Raw genomic sequence first — 23,281 nt, 5'->3', positions numbered from 1 at the left:
TAATCAGGGCTTAGAGGAAGCAATTTCTCGGGGGAGGCAATGCAACGCAATAGGGAAACCTCGGGCTTTAGAGATAAGGCAACTGCATTTAAATTCTGCTTTGTCACTTGCTGGGCATTTCCTTGGATAGGGGACAACTTTCTTGGGCTAATTTTTCATCTGTGAGGTAGCAATAAAGCATGCCACAGAGTTTTGTGAGATTAAATAAGGTAATGAAAGTCAGATGCCTAGAATAGTGCCTGCCACTTAACAGGTTCTTCATACTAGGAACACCCCCTTTCCGCATTGCCAACAAGACTCCATTTTTAAAAGGTGCTGATCAGACAGGTATGTGTGCATGTGTGTGTAATGGTGTCTGTTGGGTCATCCCAAGGTTTCTGATTATACTGTGTGATCCAGATACCTATGAAAACTGAATGTATTCTAGAGTCCTTTTGAATCCTGTGGCTGGTTGACTTTTGAAGTAAAATAAGTATGGGCAACTTGAAGCTAAGAAAGACTTGTGATTGGAAGAAGTTTTAAAAGAAGGAAAGAAGTTGGACATGTGAAATCATGCCAGTGATTGAACTAACTAGAGAATGGTATGATAAAAGAAAATAAGAGATTGAGAAAGTAAATTGCTTCTGTTTCTGGGATGGTTACAATAGCCCTGGGACTAAATCAATTTCCTTAATTTTTTTTTCTTAAAAGAAAGGAAATGGCCCATAGGGGAAAGGCTTAACATGCTCCAACTAGTCTGAATTGAGTAACTGTCAAACTAAAGACCTGTCACACTCTTTTAAAAGTGTGCGTTTGTTAATCATGGAAATTTAACTTCCTGGCAAGCTTACATTCCCTTTAGTTGTCCCAAGTTTATAGAAGCCTCTTGCTTTTGGTGGGATAATTAATTTCTTAGAAAAAATAAAAAACAGTGATGGAACAAAACCAGCATTGGGAATTTAAAATACAAACTTCTGTTTCCAATTGCTTTTTCCTTTTATAGAGATTTAACAGAATCATTAACATCAATCAGAAAATCATTTTTGGAAGTTGGGAACAAGAAGTTTTTACACAGGGTAGCCCAGACCAAGCATGAAAATGCTTTTTTTCCTTATGAAATAGTCTTTGAAAATTAACAAGCAACTTTTACATAAAATGAAATTAATGATTTTTGTTGGATGCTTGTTAACACTCCACGATGTCAGATTGTTGGCCTTTTCTTTGCAGGTCTTATTTGGGTCACAGCTAATTTTTTTAGTTTGAAGTTAATTTGTTTGAATGCACTATTTTTCCTCTTGGGGATTTAATTTATCTAATCTAGAGACTACCAAATGGTGATAGTCTTGTGAAAGGATTCAATAAACTATTTTGTAAAATCTTATCATCTTCTATTGTCTTAAACCTAATAAATTCTGTGAACTGAGGGCCCAGTGTGTGACCCTGCATGATTCATTATCCAAAACTCTCCAGGGTATTTCAAAGTTAATTTAACACCAGGGCAAATTAGGGCTTATTGAGTAATTCACATTTTTCCTGAGGAGTTGACTTGAAATATCCAGTGCAATCTGCCAAACTCTGCCTTTGTTTATAAATCCACTTCCTGGAGACATCATACAGGATAGTCCCTCCCTAGAAACCTTGCATTTTGCCTGCTCTTCTCAGGTGATGCATTCCAAACCCAGCACAGTCTCATTGTAACCCTTCCTTTATCTGATTACGGTAACTGAATAGGAAAAGCCCAACAATTTTTGGTATTCTTTCAATGAAACATTTTTAAAATTCTGACCTCACCATCACTGAATTAACTACTTTACTCTTAGTATAATTTCAACTACCTGGAGTTTTATTTTTCAGGTGTGGATGTTGCCTTCCTAAGGTTTTCTTAAAGACTTATTCAAAGCAGATTGTGACAATTTCAGATGCTAAATGGATATAAATAGACACAATTGTTGTACAACGAAACACATCTCTAAGGCACTAAAGAACCTCAAAATGCTCTCAACATTTTTTTGAACTTCACAACTGAGTGATTTATTTGCAATTATCTGTTATAGTGGGGAAGAGTCATGTCTTTTGTTAAGCAAAGCCATATTCAAGATAGCAAAATAAATAAAATACCAATTTCTCTATCTAAAATTGTTTTTGCTACAACGGAAAGCTGGTTGGTTCATAATTCAATGAGTGCATTTTTCATACCTAAGAGACTAAGCAGCCAGATTGGGACCCCTGGGGACCCACAGTTGTATAGCATGGGTCTCTGGTAAGCATATTCACATTTCAACACATGAAATCTGGCTTATTTTCCTTAGAAGCTTCTCAGATTTTGTGAAAGACACTAAGAGATTTTTAAAAAAACAATGTCAAATACTAGAAATCATGTTACTAATAAAAAATAAGTCAAACTATTTGATTTTGATAAACAGTTTCAAAATTAAAAATCAACTAAACTTGTATCTAATGATATAATATTAGAAATTCATGACTGCTTTGCTGCATTATTTATTTACTGTTTTAAAAAGTGGGTGTTTTTCCCCCACTATAAAAGTAAAACACATTCATTGTAATTGCATTTGGAAAATTTTGGAAAAAGATGATTTTTCGTATTTTTCACTGTGAAAGAGGGTGCTTTTTTCCTCATGATAAAAGTAAACATGCTCAATATAATTGTAATTTGAAGATAAAATTAATTCAAGATCCCATGAGCATTTAGCGTCATTACTTGAGGTTATGATTTTATGTCTTTTTTTTTGTTTTTGCACTGAATGTATTACAAGCGTTTTCTCATGTCATTTAATATTTTATAAAATATGCGTTTTAATGCCCGCATAGCCGCCTAACACATGTATGTATCATTTTTATTGAATCATTCTTCTACTGTGGAATATTCAGATTCCAGTTTTGCTACTATAAATAATACTACAGTGAATGTATTTGTACATTTTTTGTGTGTGTCTCTGGTTGTTTCTCAGAGTGCCACTTTAATTATCTTTATGGGAAAGTCCTGAAGAATTTGCCATTAATTCAGACAACTTTCCTTCCATGGATATGTTCCTTTAAGTGCTCTGAAAATACTTAAGAAATTAGTCATATGTGAGGAAACTGATCCTCTCCTCTGATTCTTGAGCCCCAGTTCTATGTGGCCAGTGGATTAACAATATCCTTCTTTCCAAAGCATCTCCTACTTAATTGTCTCCCTCTGAAAGCAGGGAAACAGGAAGTGAGAGGTGGCGGCTGTCCGAGCCATGAAAGGAAAGGAAAGAAGCGGATGCATGGATTTTGATAGCTAGAACAGATGTTCTCTTGACCATGTTTCCTAGGGACGTAGCAGGAATCAAAGACAAACCAGCAACATTTTTTACTTATCATGTTTTAAAGAAAAACTTCCAAGCTTCACGTACTTGATATGATTGATCTACCTTTAAGAAGCACTGTATTTTTTAAGGTGGGTTAGAATTCATGCATTACTATGTGTGACTGGAGAGAAATATTGCTTAAAAGCGATAGCAGACCTACTTAGGAATAAGGTATGACTGTATTTAAATCACTCTGTCAATGTCAAAATAAAGTTAAATGGCAGAATTTAGACTGGTTCTTGATTTATAGGAGGTATTTAATAACTATTTGCAGAATCTGAGGCTCATCAGGGAAACTCTAACCCAGACAGGAAAGCTCTGAGTAAAAGCCAAGGGTGAGAGTGGCCATACAATAGAAGTAAACCTTGGCCTGGACCCAGACAAGACCACTGAAAAACTGGAATGTATTAAACTTGTTCATTCAACAGATTGGTTGATTACCCACTAACTGTCAAGCACTGTGCCCAACGTAGTGGACACAGTGGTACCACATGAGAGTAATGACAACAAAAAGGTCTTAGATTTAAAAGTTAAAGGGAAAAAATTTGGATGATAAATGTGTTAATGGTTTTGGCAAACCCAATACATTTGAGCAAATGAGGTATTATTTGCCAAACCTAAGACTTTTTTACTCTCACTGAATCTGAAATTAAGAAAGCATAAAAGCAGACAGAATTAACAGGAAATCAGAGTTTTATGAGTGTATTCCTTTAAGTATAACCCTACATTGGAGAGTTGGTTGTGGTGACCCACATGTTTGGAATAACCAGCTTGTACCTTTACCCTCCAAATTCTAACCAAATAGAGGAAAATTAGACTTCATATGGAATATTTTCATTTTTTAAATAAATGTTGCAAAAATATTAGACTACATCATTCTCCTTTTAGTCAGAAACCCTGGCTCTGTTCATTTTGCGTGGTTCCATCTGACCATGTAAGTAAAAAATTTATGGAAATATAATTAATGCCTTAGCTTCAGAACCAGAAATAGAAACTTAAGAAGAAATTTCCACATTTCAATTTCTTGAGTATTTTGATACTATAGTAATTGTTACCCTTTAAAACACTTACTTATATCTTCAACAGTTTTGCTATGACAGCAAAGTCTCTTTGAGGAAGAGGACAGACTTTTTTTTTTGAGGAAGATTAGCCCTGAGCTAACATCTGCCACCAGATGAGGAAGTCTGGCCCTGAGCTAACATCTGTGCCCATCTTTCTCTACTTTATATGTGGGATGTCTGCCACAGCATGGCTTGACAAGCAGTGCATAGGTCCATATCTGGGATCCAAACCAGCAAACCCCGGGCTGCCGAAGAAGAATGTGCAAGCTTAACCACTGTACCACCGGGCAGACCCCAAGAACAGACTTTTAATGACAAAAGGAAAATACTTTTTTTTTCTAAGGTTGAATTTAGGAGTTTATGTGAAGGAAGGCTTAGCAAAGGGGAGGGTAGATAAGACTGATTGCTCACAGAAAGCTAACTTTGCAAGCTGGACTTGATACAATTAGGGCTATCTTGAACATTTGGCAAAAAGATTTTAAAATTGCTATCGGAAGACATCTGCTGGACTAGAAATGGACAGTCCTAAGCTTCAGAAATTTGGCAAATGGCTTCTGGTTGGGTTTTTTTTTTTTTTTGGTTTTAATCACCATCAAGCTCCAGTTTAGTTATCTCTGCATTGAAGATGACCAGTTGATGGTATGTTTTGGATTAGTCCAAGTAAAAACTGATTATTTTGTGTTTTACACTAACAAAACCAATAGAGAAATTCTACTTTGCCTTTTTAACCCATATGTCTTCTTGGATCTCCTTGAACCTTAATTAAATTATGATTGATTACACCCCTAATTCAAGATCCTCTCCAATATTATTGAGAATTCCCAATGCCTAATTTTTCATGGCACCTCTGCTCTTGCTTTTTCTCTAGCTCAGGTATGCATTAAGATTATTTTATAAAAACACATTTTGTCTGACATGTTTAGGTGTTCTGTGTCAGAAGGCATTTTTCTGATCCTCTGTTCCAGAAGTTGGTAAACTTCATCTGTAAAGGGCCAAATAGTATGGCTTCTGTTGCAATTACTCAACTAATAAACTTATTGCTGATCCAACCACTATCTTTCCCATTTTCATCAGCGTCACTTAAGTACTGCTTTACTATTATTATTTAAGTGGTAGGAAGTCATCTAGCTGTCAGAAAACAAAAAAGACCTTCAATGGAGTGCCATCCCCTAAAAAATAAAGCTCAAAATCCCATATTTGAATAATAATATTAAAAGCTAATATTTGCTCAGTCCTTATCATGGTCCATGCACTATTCTAAGTGCCCTTCTGTATTAACTCGTTAACATCTCACAACAGAGCAAAAGACAATGACCATTAGTATCCCTATTTGGAAACTGAGGCTCCGTCATATAAGGGCACACTACTTGAGGACAGTGGGGAGATGACACCAGCTCAGGTCGTCTGATTCCTGAAACCATGGTCTTCTCAGTATGCTTACCTCCTAATACCCATTCTTCTGTCTCTTGATAAGTATCTGGAATATTCAGATGTTCTTTCTTCTCCACTAGCCCCTGTGCCTCAGGAGAGGATGGATGCTGTCATCCTAGCTCCCAGGAAAGGCTTCTTGCTCTAGGTGCACGCTTACTCTCTGGCCAGTGATTGGCTTAGATCTGAAGTTTCTGAACAAATCAGTACACAGCATACCTCAGGCCACAGGGGTTGGTTCAGAAATGGACAGGTAACCTCATGCAGGCTAATGAGACGTATGGGGAAATTTGTTGAGAGTTTCGAGAAAAGAGGTTTCACCAATCTTGAGAGAGAGCTTCAGGGAGAGCCAGCTTCTCTTCACTCAAAGATCACCATATATGTTTGTGAAACTTGAAACTGTAACAACGATCTTATTCATAACTGGGATAAGACTAGAACAAAATGGCAGAGCTCATAGAGTCACAGACCAATGCAGCCAGAGCTCTAGTGGAGTCATAATTACTCATCACTCTGTAGCATAGTCCTAGATTTTTTCCATGGTATAACCAATATATCATCTTTGTTTTTCAAGCCAGTTTCAATTGAGTTTTCTTTCAACTGAAAGTAGCCTAACTGATATAATTATTTGTAGTCTTTCAAGATCTGGCTTCAGCATATCTTTAGAATCCTTAATATCACTTGTTTGGGACCAAATAAGTCACCTAGAGTTTCCCAAACACACCACACCATTCATGCATTTGCAAGTGTGGTTCTTTCTGCTTCGATTGCCCTTTGCTCTCCTCTCCCTGGAGAACTCATGCTGCATTGCAATCATGGTTTACATGACTGTCTCTACCACTGACTTGGCTGTATTGTTTTTTGTCTCTATGTTCTCTGTGCTTAGCATACACTTGATACATAGTAAGCACTTCAGTAAGTGTTTATAGAATTAATAAAAATGATGGGTAGCTTGGAAATCTGAATCACAATATGTTCCTTTCATGCAAGATAATTATCTGGATCAACGCTGTCTAATAAAACTCTCTGTGATACTAGAAATGTGCTCTACCTGCTCTGTCCAATAAAGTAGCCATTAGCCACGTGTGACTATTGAGTACTTGAAATGTGGCTAGTGTGACTGAGGAACTGAATTTTAAATTTCATTACTAAAATTAATTTGATTTTGAATATCTACATGTGACTAATGGCTACTATATTGAACGGCACAGACCTAGAAACCAAATGAAAAAAAATCCAAAGATGGGAATGTGTCATCTAAATGATTCTCGATACCAGACTAAATGGAAACATTTGGAGACAGTCTTATTTTGATTCTGACCATTTTTTATCCGTAAGCAAAAAATTTAATATAATCTAGAGGTTTCTTTTACCATTCAAAAGTAGCCCATTCACATAATTTAAAAATATAATCTCAGTTTGTCTTTATTTTGAATATGAGCAAAATGTACTAGCCTACACAATTTGTGTTATGGGAGCTTTTCAGTCTCAGGATCCCAGAAATGAAATAAAGTAGATCATCTTTTCCATGAAAAATCTTTTTACAGGTATCAAATTCCATAGAGTGCCAAGAAAGTAGGTATTTGCATAACCAAAGGCTTATTTTTAATAGTCAGGTGATAGAATCTGTCCTTGTCATCCGCAAAATGGCCATGTAGACGTGATTACCACAGATGAGTTTTTCAGCTGTATAATACATGACAGATTTCTTTCCTTCCACAATTCTTTTAGGGAAAAATTTACGGAGGAAAAAAAATCTGTACAAATAAACTCTAATTCTCATAACAGTAAAAAACTGATGCCCTAGGGGATAGTGGGTAAAGCCAGACCTTATGATATCAGACCTGGATTTGAATCCAGAAAGGCTTGAGAGAGAGAGCAAGAGAGAGGAATAGATGGATGGATAGATAGAGAGCTAGACAGACAGACAGGCATTTCTGGGTGAGTAAGGTATCATTGCCCCATTTTACAGATAAGGAAACTAAGGCTCCATAAAGTATGTATCCTGCCCACAGTCACACAGCTAACAATTGGTATTGCTGAGATTCAGTCCTAGGCCAGTCTGCCTCTGAAGCCCATGCTCTTAAGCATCATCTGATAATAACAGTTCCCAGCTGATGTTGATGGTGCTGGTCAGGAGACCACACTTTGAGGAGCACTGTTTCTAAAAGTCAACAGCTGACAGTAAATAACCCAATAGTGGAAGCAGGAGTAGGGATTTGAAAGGCAGTTTCATAGATAAGTTATATATAGTACTACAAAGATTTCCAGAACAAAAGTAATGTTGCTGTGTTATCAAGTACAGAGCATCGAAAAGAAGAGTAGGTAAAGATTGTGCTGACCACAAATGGTCTGCCACATATTAATCTAGAAATCCATAAGCTGGCTACAAAGCTAAAGAGGCTTGTCTGCTCTGTGATGAAAACAAAGTCCATCAGGGAAATATAACTGAGCACAGCTGTCTGAAGAGAGATCTGAGAGTTTCTTCTAGATTCCGGTTTTCTGCCTCATCAGCCTTTTTGTCTCAGTCTTAAGAACCATTAGTTTCGATGCAGGCAGTGTAGGATGCGAGCAAGCGTGCTGGCACTGGAGCCAGACTGTGGGGGTTAAAGTCTGACTCTCTCATTTGGGTGACCTTTGGTAAATTAACACTTCAGGTCTCAGTTTTCCCATTCATAAAATGAGGCCATTAATAGTTCTTACTTCACAGGGTTGTGGCAAAAGTAAATGAAGTAAGGTGTGAAAAACCCTTTCAATAGTATCTGCCATGTACTAAGTATCCAGGAACAGTCAGCTATTATTATCTGTCCCACTGCTGAGTTGGGCCATGAGATATAGGAGAGACTTCTGACTGTCTTGATGATGGTTTGTATCAAAATCTCATCCTCGTGCCTGAAGATAAATGGGATCGTCAGAGTTACTGGGCATCTGTAATATGTTGTGCTATCAGATATACGTCTCCATTAGATGCGAGCATTCCTGCACACTAGAAAGGAGACTTTGTAAAAACAAACAAACAAACAAACTTTATTTAAATTTTCCTCTTGCCAACTCTCAGTGACCCTGTACATTGCAAAGGGGACTATGAACCAGACACACTTTTTTTTTCATTTGATGCCTCTGGCAGTCCTGGTAGATAGTTGCTGTTGTTTCTCTTCTAAACATTGCAAACTGGAGCTTGAGTGGTAAAGCGACAACAAATTCATGTCAGAATTTGAGCCCAGATATGTTTGAGAGAAAAGCCTATACTAGCTTCAAATTTACAAATTAAAACAAGAGAGGATATGCATATATTTTCTTGGAGAAGTGAGAGGGTTTGATACTCAAATGCTCATTCACACATATAATGTTTCATTTTTCAATGTTTTCCCCTTAGAAGAACTTAAGAGATAACAGAAATAAAATGGCATAATAGCAATATCATTATCATAGATAAAATATATAAACAGCTAAACCTTGTAGAGTTTAGACAACTGAAAGTATTACTGCATGGCTACTCAGTAGTCATCCTCTCTGTGTATCATAATATAATATATGATAGAACATCCAAAAATTTGGGGGAAACTACCTTAAATTTAGAAGAAAATTAGGGAAGAGTTCCAATGAACTTATGATAGATTTCAAGCCTGGACCATCCACTCTGGGAGTTTCCACATTTTGATTCTTACTCGGTAATTTCCGGAACATAGATTATCTTCTCGCCTGCCCTGGACAGAGCCCAATCATCTTTCCCCTCTGAGGGGAACACATCACAGACTTCCATGAACAATTGGTTGCTATCTTGCTTTGTGCCCTATCTTCTATCTGCCCAGATACCCTGCCCCCATCCCCACCCCCTGACCCCCGCACCCCCTGCTGTTTGGGGTTATAAGAGAACATTCCATGTATCATCTTGCCCTCAGGCTCTTCCCATAAGGCATACCTTAGTATTTATGATCTGGGAAACCCTCTGCTGCAGTGTGTGGCCAGCCTTGGGCCTCACAAGGATGTAAATGACTTTCAGGTCGGGGCTGGTGCGACACAGCTTCTCTATCAACACTTTGCCTAGGAAGCCTGTGGCCCCAGTAATGAGAATGGACTTGCCACCATAGAAAGCTGCGATCATGGACATGATTCTTCCCTTTGTCCTTTAGAGCTCCAGACAGAGGTGCCTGAAAAGGAAGAGAAATAACAAGAGATTACATTCTCAGAAGTTCTAAATGCTGTCATTTAAAATGTTCCTGGTGCTTCCAGGAGTTCAGAATGCAGAAAAAGGCCAGACAGAGCGATCGCATTGTGGTTTGTTGGCTAAATGATTCATTTCAACCAATATGTGTGGAGCTCACTCTACATGCCAGACTTTATGCCAGGAACCATGGGCAAGAAATGAGTAAGACATGGTTCCTGCTCTCAAAGAATTCCTTGTTGTCTAATGGAGGAGACAGACACATAAAGAGATCATTAAATATAATATAGTAAGTGCTAAAACAAAGGGACCGCAGAGGAAGGGCGCCTAGCAGGATCTGGAAATTTCAGGAAGTCCCCTACAGGGGTGACACGTGAAGTGAAACTTGAAGGCAGAGAAGGGTGTTCCAGTCCAAAGAAAGTGCATAGTGGAAATAAAAGGAATTCAGTGTGACAAGGATGTAAATGATAAGGCTAGGAGTGGCCCCACAATCTATGAAACCAGAGCTTAGAACAGCTATTCGATTTTTAAAAATTATAACGTAAATTAGTATTTCCATTGCAGTTTTATTTAAAGAAAACCCTGGAGCAGATAACTTTTGGTTTCTCTTGAACAGACTGGCCCTGGCCTGCCCAGCCATCTCTAAATAAATATGTTTTTCTCTTCCTTGAGCTGAAAACAGGTTGAGTGCCATCTTTTCCTTCATATGCTGCTCGTTGGGTTGAAACGTTGCAAAAGATAAAGGGCAGAGAAGGTTGAACGAGGGAGGCGACGAATCATAGGCTTTGTTAAATCTTAAAATAGCACGGGTCCAATCTAGAGCTCAGTTAGTCCATTCAAGGCCCTGTTTCCAGGAGTGCAGGGAAACAGTTAGCAAATCTGGTAGTGGGGAGCCAGATGCAAGACTTCAATGCTGTGACTCCGAACATAAAGCACCACCTGCTGTAGAAATGCCACAGGAAGCATTTTGTCTTTAAGCCCAGGTTAAAGTGTGCTGACTGGAAGCAGTGGCAGAGGGCTTTGACGGAAACAGCGCTGGCAGTGTGGGAGCAGTCTCTCCTCTCTGCCGGTCCGTCCACTGACTTTGCCGACTGCAGCAAGTCCTCAGCTGTCTGCTTGGGCAGGATTTGGGTGGATCCTGCAGAACTCAACTCCAGGGACTGGCCCTGACATCAGGGCTTATAAAAAAGAAGATAGAAACAAGTAAAAGAGTCAACACCCTGTCTGTTCAACTCCAGTCAAGATCCCTCAGCCTGGAACTCCTTAAGGAACAATGACTTTCTCAGTCATCATTAATAAATGTATAAATTATAAATTTGGGTCATCATTTCTACTTTGAGGATCTTGAGGCTGTGTTCTTGGGTAGAACTCTTTGCCTTTGAAGCATTCATTGATTCATGAATTTACTCAATAAATAATTTTGAACATTTGCCATGCCAGACTCTATGCTAAGTTTTTTTTTTTTTCTTGGTGAGGAAGATGGGCCCTGAGCTAAGATCCATTGCCAATCTTCCTCCTTTTGCTTGAGGAAGATTGTCCCTGAGCTAACATTTGTGCAAATCTTCCTCTACTTTAAATGTGGGATGCTGCCACAGCATGGCTGGATGAGCATGGTGTAGTTTGGGGCTGGGATCCAAACCTGCAAACCCCAGGCTGCTGAAGCAGACGTTGAACTTAACCACTATACCACCAGGCCAGCCCCTCTATGCTAAGTTTTGAAGATAAGCAGATAAATTAGGCAAACAGATCCTTGCTGTCACTCTAGCAGAGGAGACCAGTGATACAAAGATAAGTAAATACATAAACAAGATAATTGCAGACAGTTACGAAGGTAAATAAGACAGGGATCAGTGGTAGAAATCACACCCAATCGTCAATGCTATTCACTTGAGGAAATCTGGATTTCAAATCCTATTAGCTATATTCATTGAGTTACTATTTAAATCCCTTTTATTGAGGGTTAATGTGAGAAATATTATTTTGAAGAACACATTTGGACCTTGTGCTGAACAGCAATTAATCATAATTTTTGTCACGTTACATAATGTTACTCATATTACAATCTATTCAATGATTTTCTCAAGAATTTAGCACTCGGAAAAAGTACTGTATATCTTGCCTTGCCTGCCTTGGAGCTCAGAAAAGCGGTGTCACCAAGTTTCGAAGGCAGCATAGACCTTGGCTTAGCACAGAGATTCTAACAAGACCGTGAAATCAAATCCTGGTTCTACCACTTAGTAGCTGTGTGACCTCAGGCAAATTATCAATTTCTCTATGCTGCAGTTTGCTCATCAGTAAAATGGGGATAACAAAAGTATCTACTTAGTAATGCTGGGGTGAGAATTATATGAGTGAATACACATAAAACTCTTAGAGATATACATTACCCATAGTGTATACTCCATAAATATCGGCTATTAGTACAGTCACTGGTTCTATGTTTTTCCTCTTAATGGTTTCTGGCTTTTCCTTTTAACATTTATTTCAGATGTTCTGTCTTATGCATTTTATAGACCCTCTTTTGGAAATAGGAGGAGATACTTTATAACTCAATCATCAAGCTGAGTAAAGTGTTTCCACCAACTGTAACACTACTTGATGAGAAATCGTGTCCATTCCTTTATATATAAAGATGTTTAGGCACCATACTCCTTTAAGATAATATTAGCATAAGTGAACATAGTTTTTCACAGGAAAACACGGGAGGGAAACTGAGTTTGGATAGGGTAACTTCCTAACCTCGTTTATTCTGAAGATGTCAGATGCTTGTTTTGTAATATCATGCTTTGTGGAGTCATATTTTCTAGAAATGCAAATGTACAGTTAAGATATTTTCGGGCCAGACACAGTTTTGCAACACGTGGTGAAAACTTTGAGAGAGAAGTTAACACATCTCTAAGCAGCCTATTGCTTGTGGGACAAAGGAAGGCTTGATGTGTCCCCAAAGAATGGAATTTGCCTTCTCTGTCCAGAGTCCAAATACTTCTCAAACACAGCAAAACCCACAGCAGTGTTCACCAAGTGCTCTGGCAGGGAAAACAAAACATAAACCGGTATCTCCTGGCGCTCCTCACCCAACCGTCAAAAGCAGGTGGCAGAGGACTTGTGGCCACGACTCTAAGCCAGGCAAGTGATTCTGCAAAACGTCAGAGAGAATGCTCATCCTCTGATCAAAGCTGCATCAAGGTGTTTGTTCTACCTCTTGCTCCAGCTCTCAAGATATGGCTTGGTTCCTGGCCCCAGAAACTCCCATACAAACTTCGGCTCCCTGAAACCCAATTTCATATGGTACAGCTTTGCAAGGTCCAGGAATTGTTAACCCTTAATGCAACTCATTAAAATAATTAACTTAATTATTTTAAAAATGAAAATAATTTTACACTCAGTAACGGAGGCTATGCAAATCTAGAAGGAGGAAAATGTTTGGAATAGCTGCCCAGGGCATGGCTTGCCTTTCATGTCTTTTCGAATGACTAATGCAGACAGCAAAGGACAATTTCCTGTCCCTCATGCTCATGACTCGGTTTGTGAGAAGCCTAAGTCACTTTGACAATCTGTGAATCATCCTGTATGATGCAGGCTATCTGATGCTTGAACGAAAAAAAGAAAAGAATTGACGAATATATTTTTACTGAATGTCCGCTGTATGCCGGTCCACCAGGCCCCGGAAACAGTAGTGCACAGGCCTTATGAAATTCTTCCTTTCTATTCCGGAGCATTTTTCCTCCTTAAGATCATCAGTTTTCTATGGTCATGAGTGGAAATAGATAGTTTTTACTCTTTTTTTTTGGTAGTAAAATGAAGCTGTTCTCATTTCTAGAGAATAGGTGTTAAAATATTAAATCATAATAGTTGTGCCAAGTTATACATGTTTTGCAGTATATGGGAACTTTAATTATGCTTGGGGTGGTTCTTCCGGAAAATAAAACGTTAAGATTCAAACAATTACGGGAGACAAGTCTATCCAAATTTCTTGGTAGTCCTTTAGAGAAAAATATTTTTAAAAACGAAACCTGGGGCTTTGCCTCTCAGAAATCTTACTCTTGCCCAGGGTTCTTGGTCTTGGCATTATTAACACTTTGGGATGGATAAATCTTTGTTGTGGGGGCTGTGCAGTGCAATGTGGGGTGTTAGCAGCATCGCTGGCCTCTACTCACTGGATGGTAGTAACATCCCTCTTTCCCTCAGCCAGGTGTGACAACCCAGAATGTCTCTAGACTTTGCTCTCCCTTCAAAGAAGCATTGTTCTAGCACCTTCTTTAATTCACATTTTGTATTATTCAGCGCATCTTACTAAAAAGTCAAGATTCAAGCCTTAAATGTCTGCTTGCGAAGCTAAATACAAATATGATCCACTGCCATGCCCTATTTTACCTATATTGATTTGTTCAGTTCATAACTAACTACATTTACCCAAGCAAATTACACATGTGGCGAATCCTGACCGTGTTCAAAGTGGAGATAAAGGAAGAGTTCTCCAGAGAAAGATTTCCTACTTTTATTTAGCCAAATTCTTTTCAGTCTCTGTGCTTTAAATTAGACTGTGAATCTCACCTTCCACAAAGCTTGAGCCTCTCAGTTTCATCCATCTAAACCTATCCTGGGCTAACTTAATAATGGCAGTCCGACAAGCCTGAGATCAGCGGAGAAAAAACCATTTAGCATTGGTTGCTGAATATTCAATTCTCTGGATAATCAAGTTAATCTCATCTCTGGGTAATTCTCTTGCCTTTTTTTTAAAGATTCACAGTGTGCTGTGTGTTGAGGGATATCTCATGGACACAGATGGAGTTTTGGTTGGCAACGGGCACAGTAAATATGGGCTGGTTTATTGAAAAAAAGTCAAAGCTATTTTGTAAAATTGAGTAAAAGAAAGTTGTTCTACTTCATCAAAATTAAACACTGCAATTCTTTCAATAATATGTCGAATTAAGGAAGTGCATTTACAAAATGCATTTTGGAGATGCAAAAAAAGAACACAAATTGGTAAAAGCATCGTGATCTCCATTACAAATCCCTGTGGAAAAGATTAGAGAGGAATGAAAGAAATGGCAATAGTAGTATAATAGTGTGATGGAGTTAAAGGTAAAGAGTTTTGTTTCATGTCTGTAATTTCTTTCTATGATTTTAAAAGGTAATTTAATAATAAATACTCAAAAAAAGAAGTTCTTAGAAAGTAATAGCAGCCAGTATTTTTACAGTCTCTTCTTTTGCTGTGGGCACTAGAAGTACAAGGAAATTTGCAAACTTCCTTAGTTTAAGATGTGTCTAAATTATTTTAAAAAGTGTGGTTCACCTGACATTACCCACTGTGATGGACTGAACTGTGTCCCCTCTAAATTCATGTTGAAGCCCCACCCCCTAATGTGATGGTGTTCACAGATAAGGCCTTTGGGAGGTATTTCAGCTTAAATAAGGTCACAAGGATGAGGCCCTAATCCAATAGGACTGGCATCCTAATAAGAAGAGGAATCGACACCAAAGAACAGTCTCTCCCTGAACAGGCACCAAGGAAAAGCCATGTGAAGATAGAGCGAAACAGCGGTTGTCTACAAGCCAAGAAAGCTCTCACCAGAAACCAAACTTGCTGGACTCTTGATCATGGACTTATAGCCTCTAGAACTGTAAGAAATAAATGTCTATTGTTTAAGCAACCCAGTCTGTGGTATTTTGTTATGGCAGCTTGAGCAGACTAATACACACACAAAAACACATGAATAGATAGGCTGGCCCAGGGGCATAGTGGTTAAATCCACTTGCTCATTTTCAGCGGTCCAAGGTTTGCAGGTGTGGATCCTGGGCATAGACCTGTGCACCACTCCTCAGGCCATGTGGTGGCTGTTTCCCATACACAAAGTGGAGGAAGATTGGCACAGATGTTAGCTCAGGGCCAGTCTTCCTCACCAAAAATAATAAATAAATAAAAACACATGAATAGAGACATGCACAATTTTGGATAAGTGAGTAAAATAGCTCTAGATAATAATTCAGATCAACCTTTTTAATTCTGGAGTAAATAGTTAAAAGGAAGCAAATGTGTCTGTCTCATTTTCCCATCTTTGCGCATAGAGGGAAGATATTGGTTCTTGGTTTTCACACATTTGTGAAAATATGGACACATCTTTTATGATAAGCTACAGAGACCTCATTAATCCAAATTAAATCAATCCATTAATTTAATTTAACAATCTGTATGTAAGTCACATATCTGTTTGTCAAGTACCTAGTGAAAAAAACGTTTTCTTCAGTGAGTTCTGTCTTTTTATTGCTTTGGTTTCCTGAGTATAACCCAAATTATACAATTCCACAATGAACTGAGACACCTTTCACTGTGATCTTCTTATATAAAGTTCTTTTGAGAGAACTGTTAAATTCCCGACAGAAGAATATTAACCCCCAAGGGTAGTGTGGGCAGCTTTTGGGGGCACAGCCCTCACTAATTCAATTAGCAATGCTCCACAGACAAGGAAAATCAGTTTGGAAATAATCCCAATGGGGGAGGGGTAGTCCCAGCTGGCTTTAAGAACACAAAACTTAGCAATCACCTTAACACATTCTTTCTAGCTTGCTTCTACTTAGCTCATTTGTAAGTCTTCAAAAAAAACCCTCCAGGAGCCAGCCCCATGGTCTAGTGGTTAAGTTTGGCATGTTCTGCTTCAGTGGCCCAGACTTGGTTCCCAGGCACAGACCTACACCACTCGTTGGTGGCCATGCTGTGGCAGTTACCCACATACAAAATAGAGGAAGATTGGCACAGGTGTTAGCTCAGGGAAAATCTTCCTCAGCAGAAGACCAAAAAAACCCCTCCAAATTTAACAGAAATGAAAAAGGAAAAAGATATGACCTAAATGCATCATTTCATCACCATTGATGACAAGAGAGATTGTTACTCCAAGTGTCATCTGACCAGAATGGAATGATGTTTCTCTTGTTCCAGATGTTACACACTATATTATAAATGCAGCTTTGATCTTGAACCCCAATACCTTGTGCTTATTTATTAATAAACATTGAGAACACTTCTCATCACTCTAATTAGGTAGTAAAACACTTGATGCAAATGCTGTATTTTATATGGTATTATTCCTCACATGCTAACTAGCACAGTACTCTGCAAAGAAAAGTGGCTCAATAAATATTGTTGAATCAATGAATGCATGAGTCAGGACTGAAGGACTGAGTCATTTAATCAATGCATAAAAAGTCAAGAGGTGATTCACAAACCCTAGTGGGCATCTGAATCATTTGGAAAGCTTGTTAAAATTGCTCTTGGGGCCAGCCCAGTGGCACACTGGTTAAGTCTGCATGCTCTGCTTTGGTGGCCTGGAGTTTATGGGTTCAGATCCTGGGTGTGGACCTACACACTGCTCATCAAGCCATGCTGTGGCAGCATCCCACATAGAAAATAGAGGAAGATTGGCTCAGGTGTTAGCTCAGGGACAATCTTCCTCAAGCAAAAAGAGGAAGATTGGCAACAGATGTTAGCTCAGGGCCAATCTTCCTCACCAAAAATAAATAAATTAAAAAAAAATACTCTTTCATCTACAAATCCCATCCAAAAAAAAAAAAATGCTCTTTACTAGACACCATTTTCCGAGATTCTGATTTAGAAAGTCTAAGGTAGGGCCCAGGTAGCTGTATTTTAATGAGAATCCCAATTGGTTCATCTGTAAGTGGTAAGAAGAATGCTGGTGTAGGGGATTTGAGTGTGTCTGAGCCCAGATCATATTTTGTACCTTAGCTTGTATCTTTACTGTAAGCCTGTGTTGTCCCTAAGATTTGTTTTTTTCTTAAACTGATACAAAAAATAATCTGTTGACTTGAGAATTCTCATTCTTAATAGAATGGAATGTGGGTAACACAGTCAGGCAGCAGCAGAGTCTGGCTTCAACCCAGCCAGAGCCTGACTCTGAGGTTCAAAGGACTCCAGCTTGCACGAAGTAATTTTATTTTATTTACTTTTTTTTTCTGAGGAAGCTTAGCCCTGAACTAACTGCCAATCTTCCTCTTTTTGCTGAGGAAGACTGGCCCTGAGGCTAACATCTGTGCCTGTCTTCTTTTACTTTATATGTGGGATGCCTACCACAGCATGGTATGCCAAGCGGTGCCATGTCCACACCCAGGATCTGAACCGGCAAACCCGGGCCGCCGAGGATCGGAATGTGTGCACTTAATGCTGCGCCTTGGCGCCAGCCCCACACGAGTAATTTTAACCTGGAGACTTTCTACATATTTACTACAAGCATCAGAGTTCACGGGTGTCACCATAACAACACACATATTAGACGAAGTAGAATGAGGACACATCTTTTCATATAAATCACTAAAGCTTTTAAAAATTATTTTTTCTCTATGTTCCTGCTTCTCAACTCTAAAAGTTGAAACAAATGGCTACTTAGAGGATTTTTTAAAATATACGGTGCAAAATCTATGCACAGATAGTAGAATAGCATGCCAATGATTGATAAATTGCATTGCCCTGGCATGAGAAGGTTATATATCAAAGCGTCCTAACTTTTTTTGATAACATACAATCATTTCCTCTGCCGCTCCTGTGGGTTAAAAGACTCATTCAGACTCATTCAAGGAGAGTTTAGAAATAAAGTTGGAGATTTCTGTTTCCCCATCCATACAACTGTATCTCAACCTTTTATTTGACCAAGGAAATTACGTGGAAACAAAATAGCTTGAACGTGTGAAGATCTTTAAACAACAAGGCCTGATGAAAAGGAGATAGATTTAATATCATGAAGTCAGTCTACCAAAAAGACAGTTGACTCATAGAACACTGAAAAATTGCTACAAAATCATAGCATGAATTATTGTTTGCACCGGAAGATTACAATGGTTTATATATAAAAACACATAGTTCTTTTGCAGACATGTGGGTTACCAGAATTTGTTACTATCAATGATTAGACACATATTTATTAACTATATCCGTCCAAAGAAAATGCACAGTGTTACGCATTTCGTGTAGCAAGATTCCTCAGTCATGGCCACATACCAACTAAGTATTCTTGAACCAGGTGGGAAATTATATTTTTTAAAGCAGTTAATATGGAGGTTAGGTAATTATACATAAATCAATATGATATAGTAAATTGGAAATCCCTATTTCGTAATGGAAGTTACTGATCATAATCGGTGGCAATAACTTGACAGTCTCTCAGGAAATGTCTGAATATGTGTAAATGCACTCTTTGGAAATACGCAGCAAGGCCTTTATGAAGGATTAAGTTCGGAATTAAGGCTAGTCCTTCCTGTCACAGGACCTTACTCCATGTCAGAAGAATAAGCCACAAACAGCGCTTTAATTTTTCCCTGATAATGTACAATGAATACTATTAAAAATCATCAAAGATTTTAGGCATTTGTCCTTAAAAGCAAGTACTTATAGATCTGAAAAAATTACCTCATGTCCCTATTAAGCTGTGGGTAGCAGCTATACAACATGAGAAGAAAAATACAGGTTTTGTCAATGAAGTACAAGCCATCAGGAAGACACAGTCCATCAAAGCTGCATTTGGGACCCCTTCCTAGGCCTAATGGTTTAACATTGCTTTAAAAAAGAAAAAAAGGCACACTGTTTCTCCTCCAGTTACTATCTTATTTAAATGGATATTAATTTCACTTTAAACTCTCTTTTATAATGCTAATTAATGCGTACTATCCCGTCAAATCACCTACGTTTCACATGCTTTTTAGGATTTACTGGAATTTTTTTCTTTTTTTTAGGATTTACTGGAATTGTAAAATGCACTCTTGGTTCATTTTATTGTGGACGGGGATAGAATGTTTTCACATTATTAAGGCTGCTGTTTCACAGTCTAACTGCTGCTATCTACTTCTAAATTGGAACCAGTTTCAGAATTTATAAGCCAATGCAATTTTTAATAACCCGTTTTGTATCTACAGCAAACATCTATGTTTACTTATCAGTCAAAAATGAATTTTGATTTCTATGTACTCCACCCCAAGCTATAATAAAGATGTGGGGCCGGGGGAAGATATAAGAGTTCCTGAGTCTGGATTCTTGCCTGTCTCCTGAGGGCCTGCCTCCAATCAGGAAGAGAATCCAAGTACCATGATGGTAAAAGACAAAATCTGGCATAGATATAATGCTATATAAAATATAATATAAAATGAAATATATTATATATATAACAACATAAAGTATTAAGGTGACTACAGGATGGAGTTTTTACTTCTTTTGGGGGTGAACAGTAATTCATGTGTGTACTGTGAAACTGGTTTTTGAATAAGGAGTATATAAGGAGATGCAGAAATTCAGAAAGTATCTGGGGTAGTGAGGAGGGTAAAGCAAAGAGATGGGAGAAAGTCCGATGCGTATTCTAAGTGCACACTAGTATGGCTGTAGAAGATAGTTCCTAAAAAGAAGTCAAGGGATCCCAGGCTAGAAGAATAGATGACAAGAGACTGTGGAAACTTCAATGCCTAGATAAAGAGATGGGTCTTTATAGGGACTGATGACTTTTGAGCAAGGGAATGATAATCATCAGGAGGGGCTGAGAAGGGAGAGGAAAACACTCATTTGGAGTCCATTTCAACGGCCCAGGCCGGAGGTAAGAAGCAGCCAAACGAGAGGGGCAAGGCAGTAGCGGTTCTCACACTTTAGTACATACAGATCCATCTGCGGTGTTTATTTACTAAAACTGCAGGTTCAAAGCCTCCTCCCCATGCCTCCTCCCACGCCGATTCAGTAGCTCTGGATGGGGTTGTCCACTGATTATACGTGAAAAACATTAACATAATGAGAGGAGGACTAAATAAGGCAGACGTGGCTTTGAATTTTAGCTCTGCTATTTACCAGCCCTGATCTTAGGCAAGTGACTTGGCCTTCATCAGATGCTATTTCCTCATTTGTAAAATGGCAATCATATTATTGGGAGGATTTAATAAAAAAGGGTAGATGGAACCTGGCACATTTTACAGTTCAGTCAATGAGGCTGGTCAATGAGAGATAAGTGGTAGAAACATTGGGAGGACAATTTGTTTTTTCTCTTACTCAGTTTCCACGTTCTCTCTTGCACATTTGTGTACCTGAGTTTTCTGCTGTACCTGAGTTTTCTGGAGTTCTTCAAAGGCAGAGACTGTGGCCATCGTTATGTCCTCCAGATATTATAACTGAATGAATAAGCTGTCGCATCTTGTGTCTAGCTGCATTTGTGTTCATCATCGATTTTATCCTACCTTGAGCTCTTTGAGAATAGAGACAGTACATTCGCTTTTTATCCCGCATGCCTGATAAACCCGAGGTGCCCAATGTTATTAAGTGAATGAACACATGAACAAACAGATGGATAAGTGGATGTGTGGAGGATGAAGTGCACTCTAGTAATGGCTGGATGATAAGCCAGGTCTCTTGTCTCTGAAACCCCGTCTCCAGGGGCTCTGCCATATAAAATGCAAGAAGCTCTGCCTGTTGCATTGAGATGTACAGTCCCCCAGAGGCTGTGGGATCCAACTTGCTTGGAACATATTTCTGTGAAATCGTTTGAATAAGTTTAGCATTTAAAGTTCAAATTCGGTACCACTACACATGGATGCTAATAAGATGAGCTACTTCAAGACATCTTTCTTTCCTGTTCATAGAAGAGGGCTTTAAAATTTCATCTCATGTGTTCATTGGCGCTTTCTTTCCAGAATTCACTGTGTTGGGAGGAGAAAGTGACCAAAATAGTCATTCTTGATTCTATTCTTGAGTCATTCTTGATTCAAATCATGAATGTGATCAATCAGAAGAAATTCTGTGATCAATCATTTGATTAATTTTTAGCTCACTCAGACTTTAGGAGCTCTGGTGAAAAAAAAAGAACATACAGGAATATCTAAATTACAAACCAAATAGCAGGCAAATTGACACTTTCTTCAAAATAGCTTCTTGACCTAAGTTGGGAAATTCATTCATTCATTCATTCATTCATTCAACTGCTGATTAAGTGTATACCATGTTCCAGGGGTGGTGCTAGATGCTGGGGATACAAAGATGAACAAGATCTCTACCTATTCAGGACAAGGTGCTGTGTCTCATTCTTTGAGAGTTCTTATTATAAAATTTTAACAATTGTGAGTGGCTGTAAGCTCATTGGTATCCTCAGAATATATCCTAAACTGAGGGTGAATTCAGAGACCTATAAGAACCCTAGAGTTTCTTTTGGGCTTGGACAGTTCTTAGAAGTGAAATGAATGGGATGGGCAATTTCAGACTCGCCTGAGGAATTCGCAGGTGTTTCACCTACAACTGAGATACCCTGCCAACTCTGACATAATTCCACAGAAAAGGACCATGTTATACCAGCATAATCTCGCTTTCCCACGTCCACCCAGTTCTAATTCAAACTCCAGTGCTGATATCAAGAAAAACACACCAGGGGGCCGGCCCCGTGGCTGAGTGGTTAAGTTCTCGTGGTCCACTTCGCTGGCCCAGGGTTTCACCGGCTGGATCCTGGGCGCAGACCTAGCACCGCTCATCAAGCCATGCTGAGGCGGCAGAACCAGAAGGACCTACAGCTAGAGTATACAACTATGTACTGGGGGGCTTTGGGAAGAAGGAAAAAAAAGAAGATTGGCGAGAGATTTTAGCTCAGGTACCAATCTTTAAAAAAAAAAAAAAGAAAAACACATCAGATAGTAGTTTCAAACACTTACGGAGAATGTACTTCTATTTATTGAGCGCCTGCTGCATGATAGGACTGTGATGAACGCTTTTCAGGGGTACAGCTGAGACACTGAATATACAAATGGTGTAACGGCCAGAGCATATAGAAAAATAGCACTTTGACCCACAGCCGGCAGTAGCCTGTCCAGGAACCCAACCCCTTACCTACAATCAACAACCCAGGAAGCCAGCCAGCTATCAATCAGATTTGCAGGCAATCAAATTGCTCTTTCTAGTGGCAATCTGGGAAGCTTAACAATAAATTCTATAACAGCCCAAACAGCCAGGACTTGATTAACAACTTACAGCCTCCCTAATTTTTGTCCCCACTTCCAACCTAGTACCAACCAGAGAAAGCCAAATATATACCCCTAATCAATCACACAGGAAGCCTCCCTTCTAGTTAGCCCGCCTACAGCTTCCCTCTGCCAACAGCCTCCCGTGAGGGCACACTCGAAAGCTTCACCTTTTCCACGAGAGGACTTTCCCGCTCCTCTGTCTGCTCTGAGTCTCTGCCCGAGCACAAGTGATGGGGCTGACGCCCTTGCTCCAGCGAGCTCAGAATAGTCTTTGCTTGTTCTCATTTGGTTGGCCTTCACTGATTTCCACACAC

General features: G+C 38.9%; 1 protein-coding gene across 5 annotated transcripts in view; it reads right to left on the bottom strand.

Moving 5' to 3' along the window:
* Window positions 1-23,281, bottom strand: part of FAR2 (fatty acyl-CoA reductase 2) — a 143,515-nt gene that overhangs the window by 40,187 nt on the left and 80,047 nt on the right. For all 5 annotated transcript variants that reach the window (XM_070495087.1, XM_070495088.1, XM_070495091.1 and 2 more), the window contains one exon: window positions 9,744-9,972. In XM_070495087.1, coding sequence (XP_070351188.1) covers window positions 9,744-9,932 — 189 coding nt within the window. In that variant the 5' untranslated portion in view covers window positions 9,933-9,972. The remainder of the gene's footprint in view (window positions 1-9,743; window positions 9,973-23,281) is intronic.

Source organism: Equus asinus, chromosome 22 (genome assembly GCF_041296235.1).
Source record: "Equus asinus isolate D_3611 breed Donkey chromosome 22, EquAss-T2T_v2, whole genome shotgun sequence".
Classification (NCBI taxonomy): Eukaryota; Metazoa; Chordata; class Mammalia; order Perissodactyla; family Equidae; genus Equus; species Equus asinus.
This window is presented reverse-complemented; position numbering and strand designations above follow the sequence as displayed.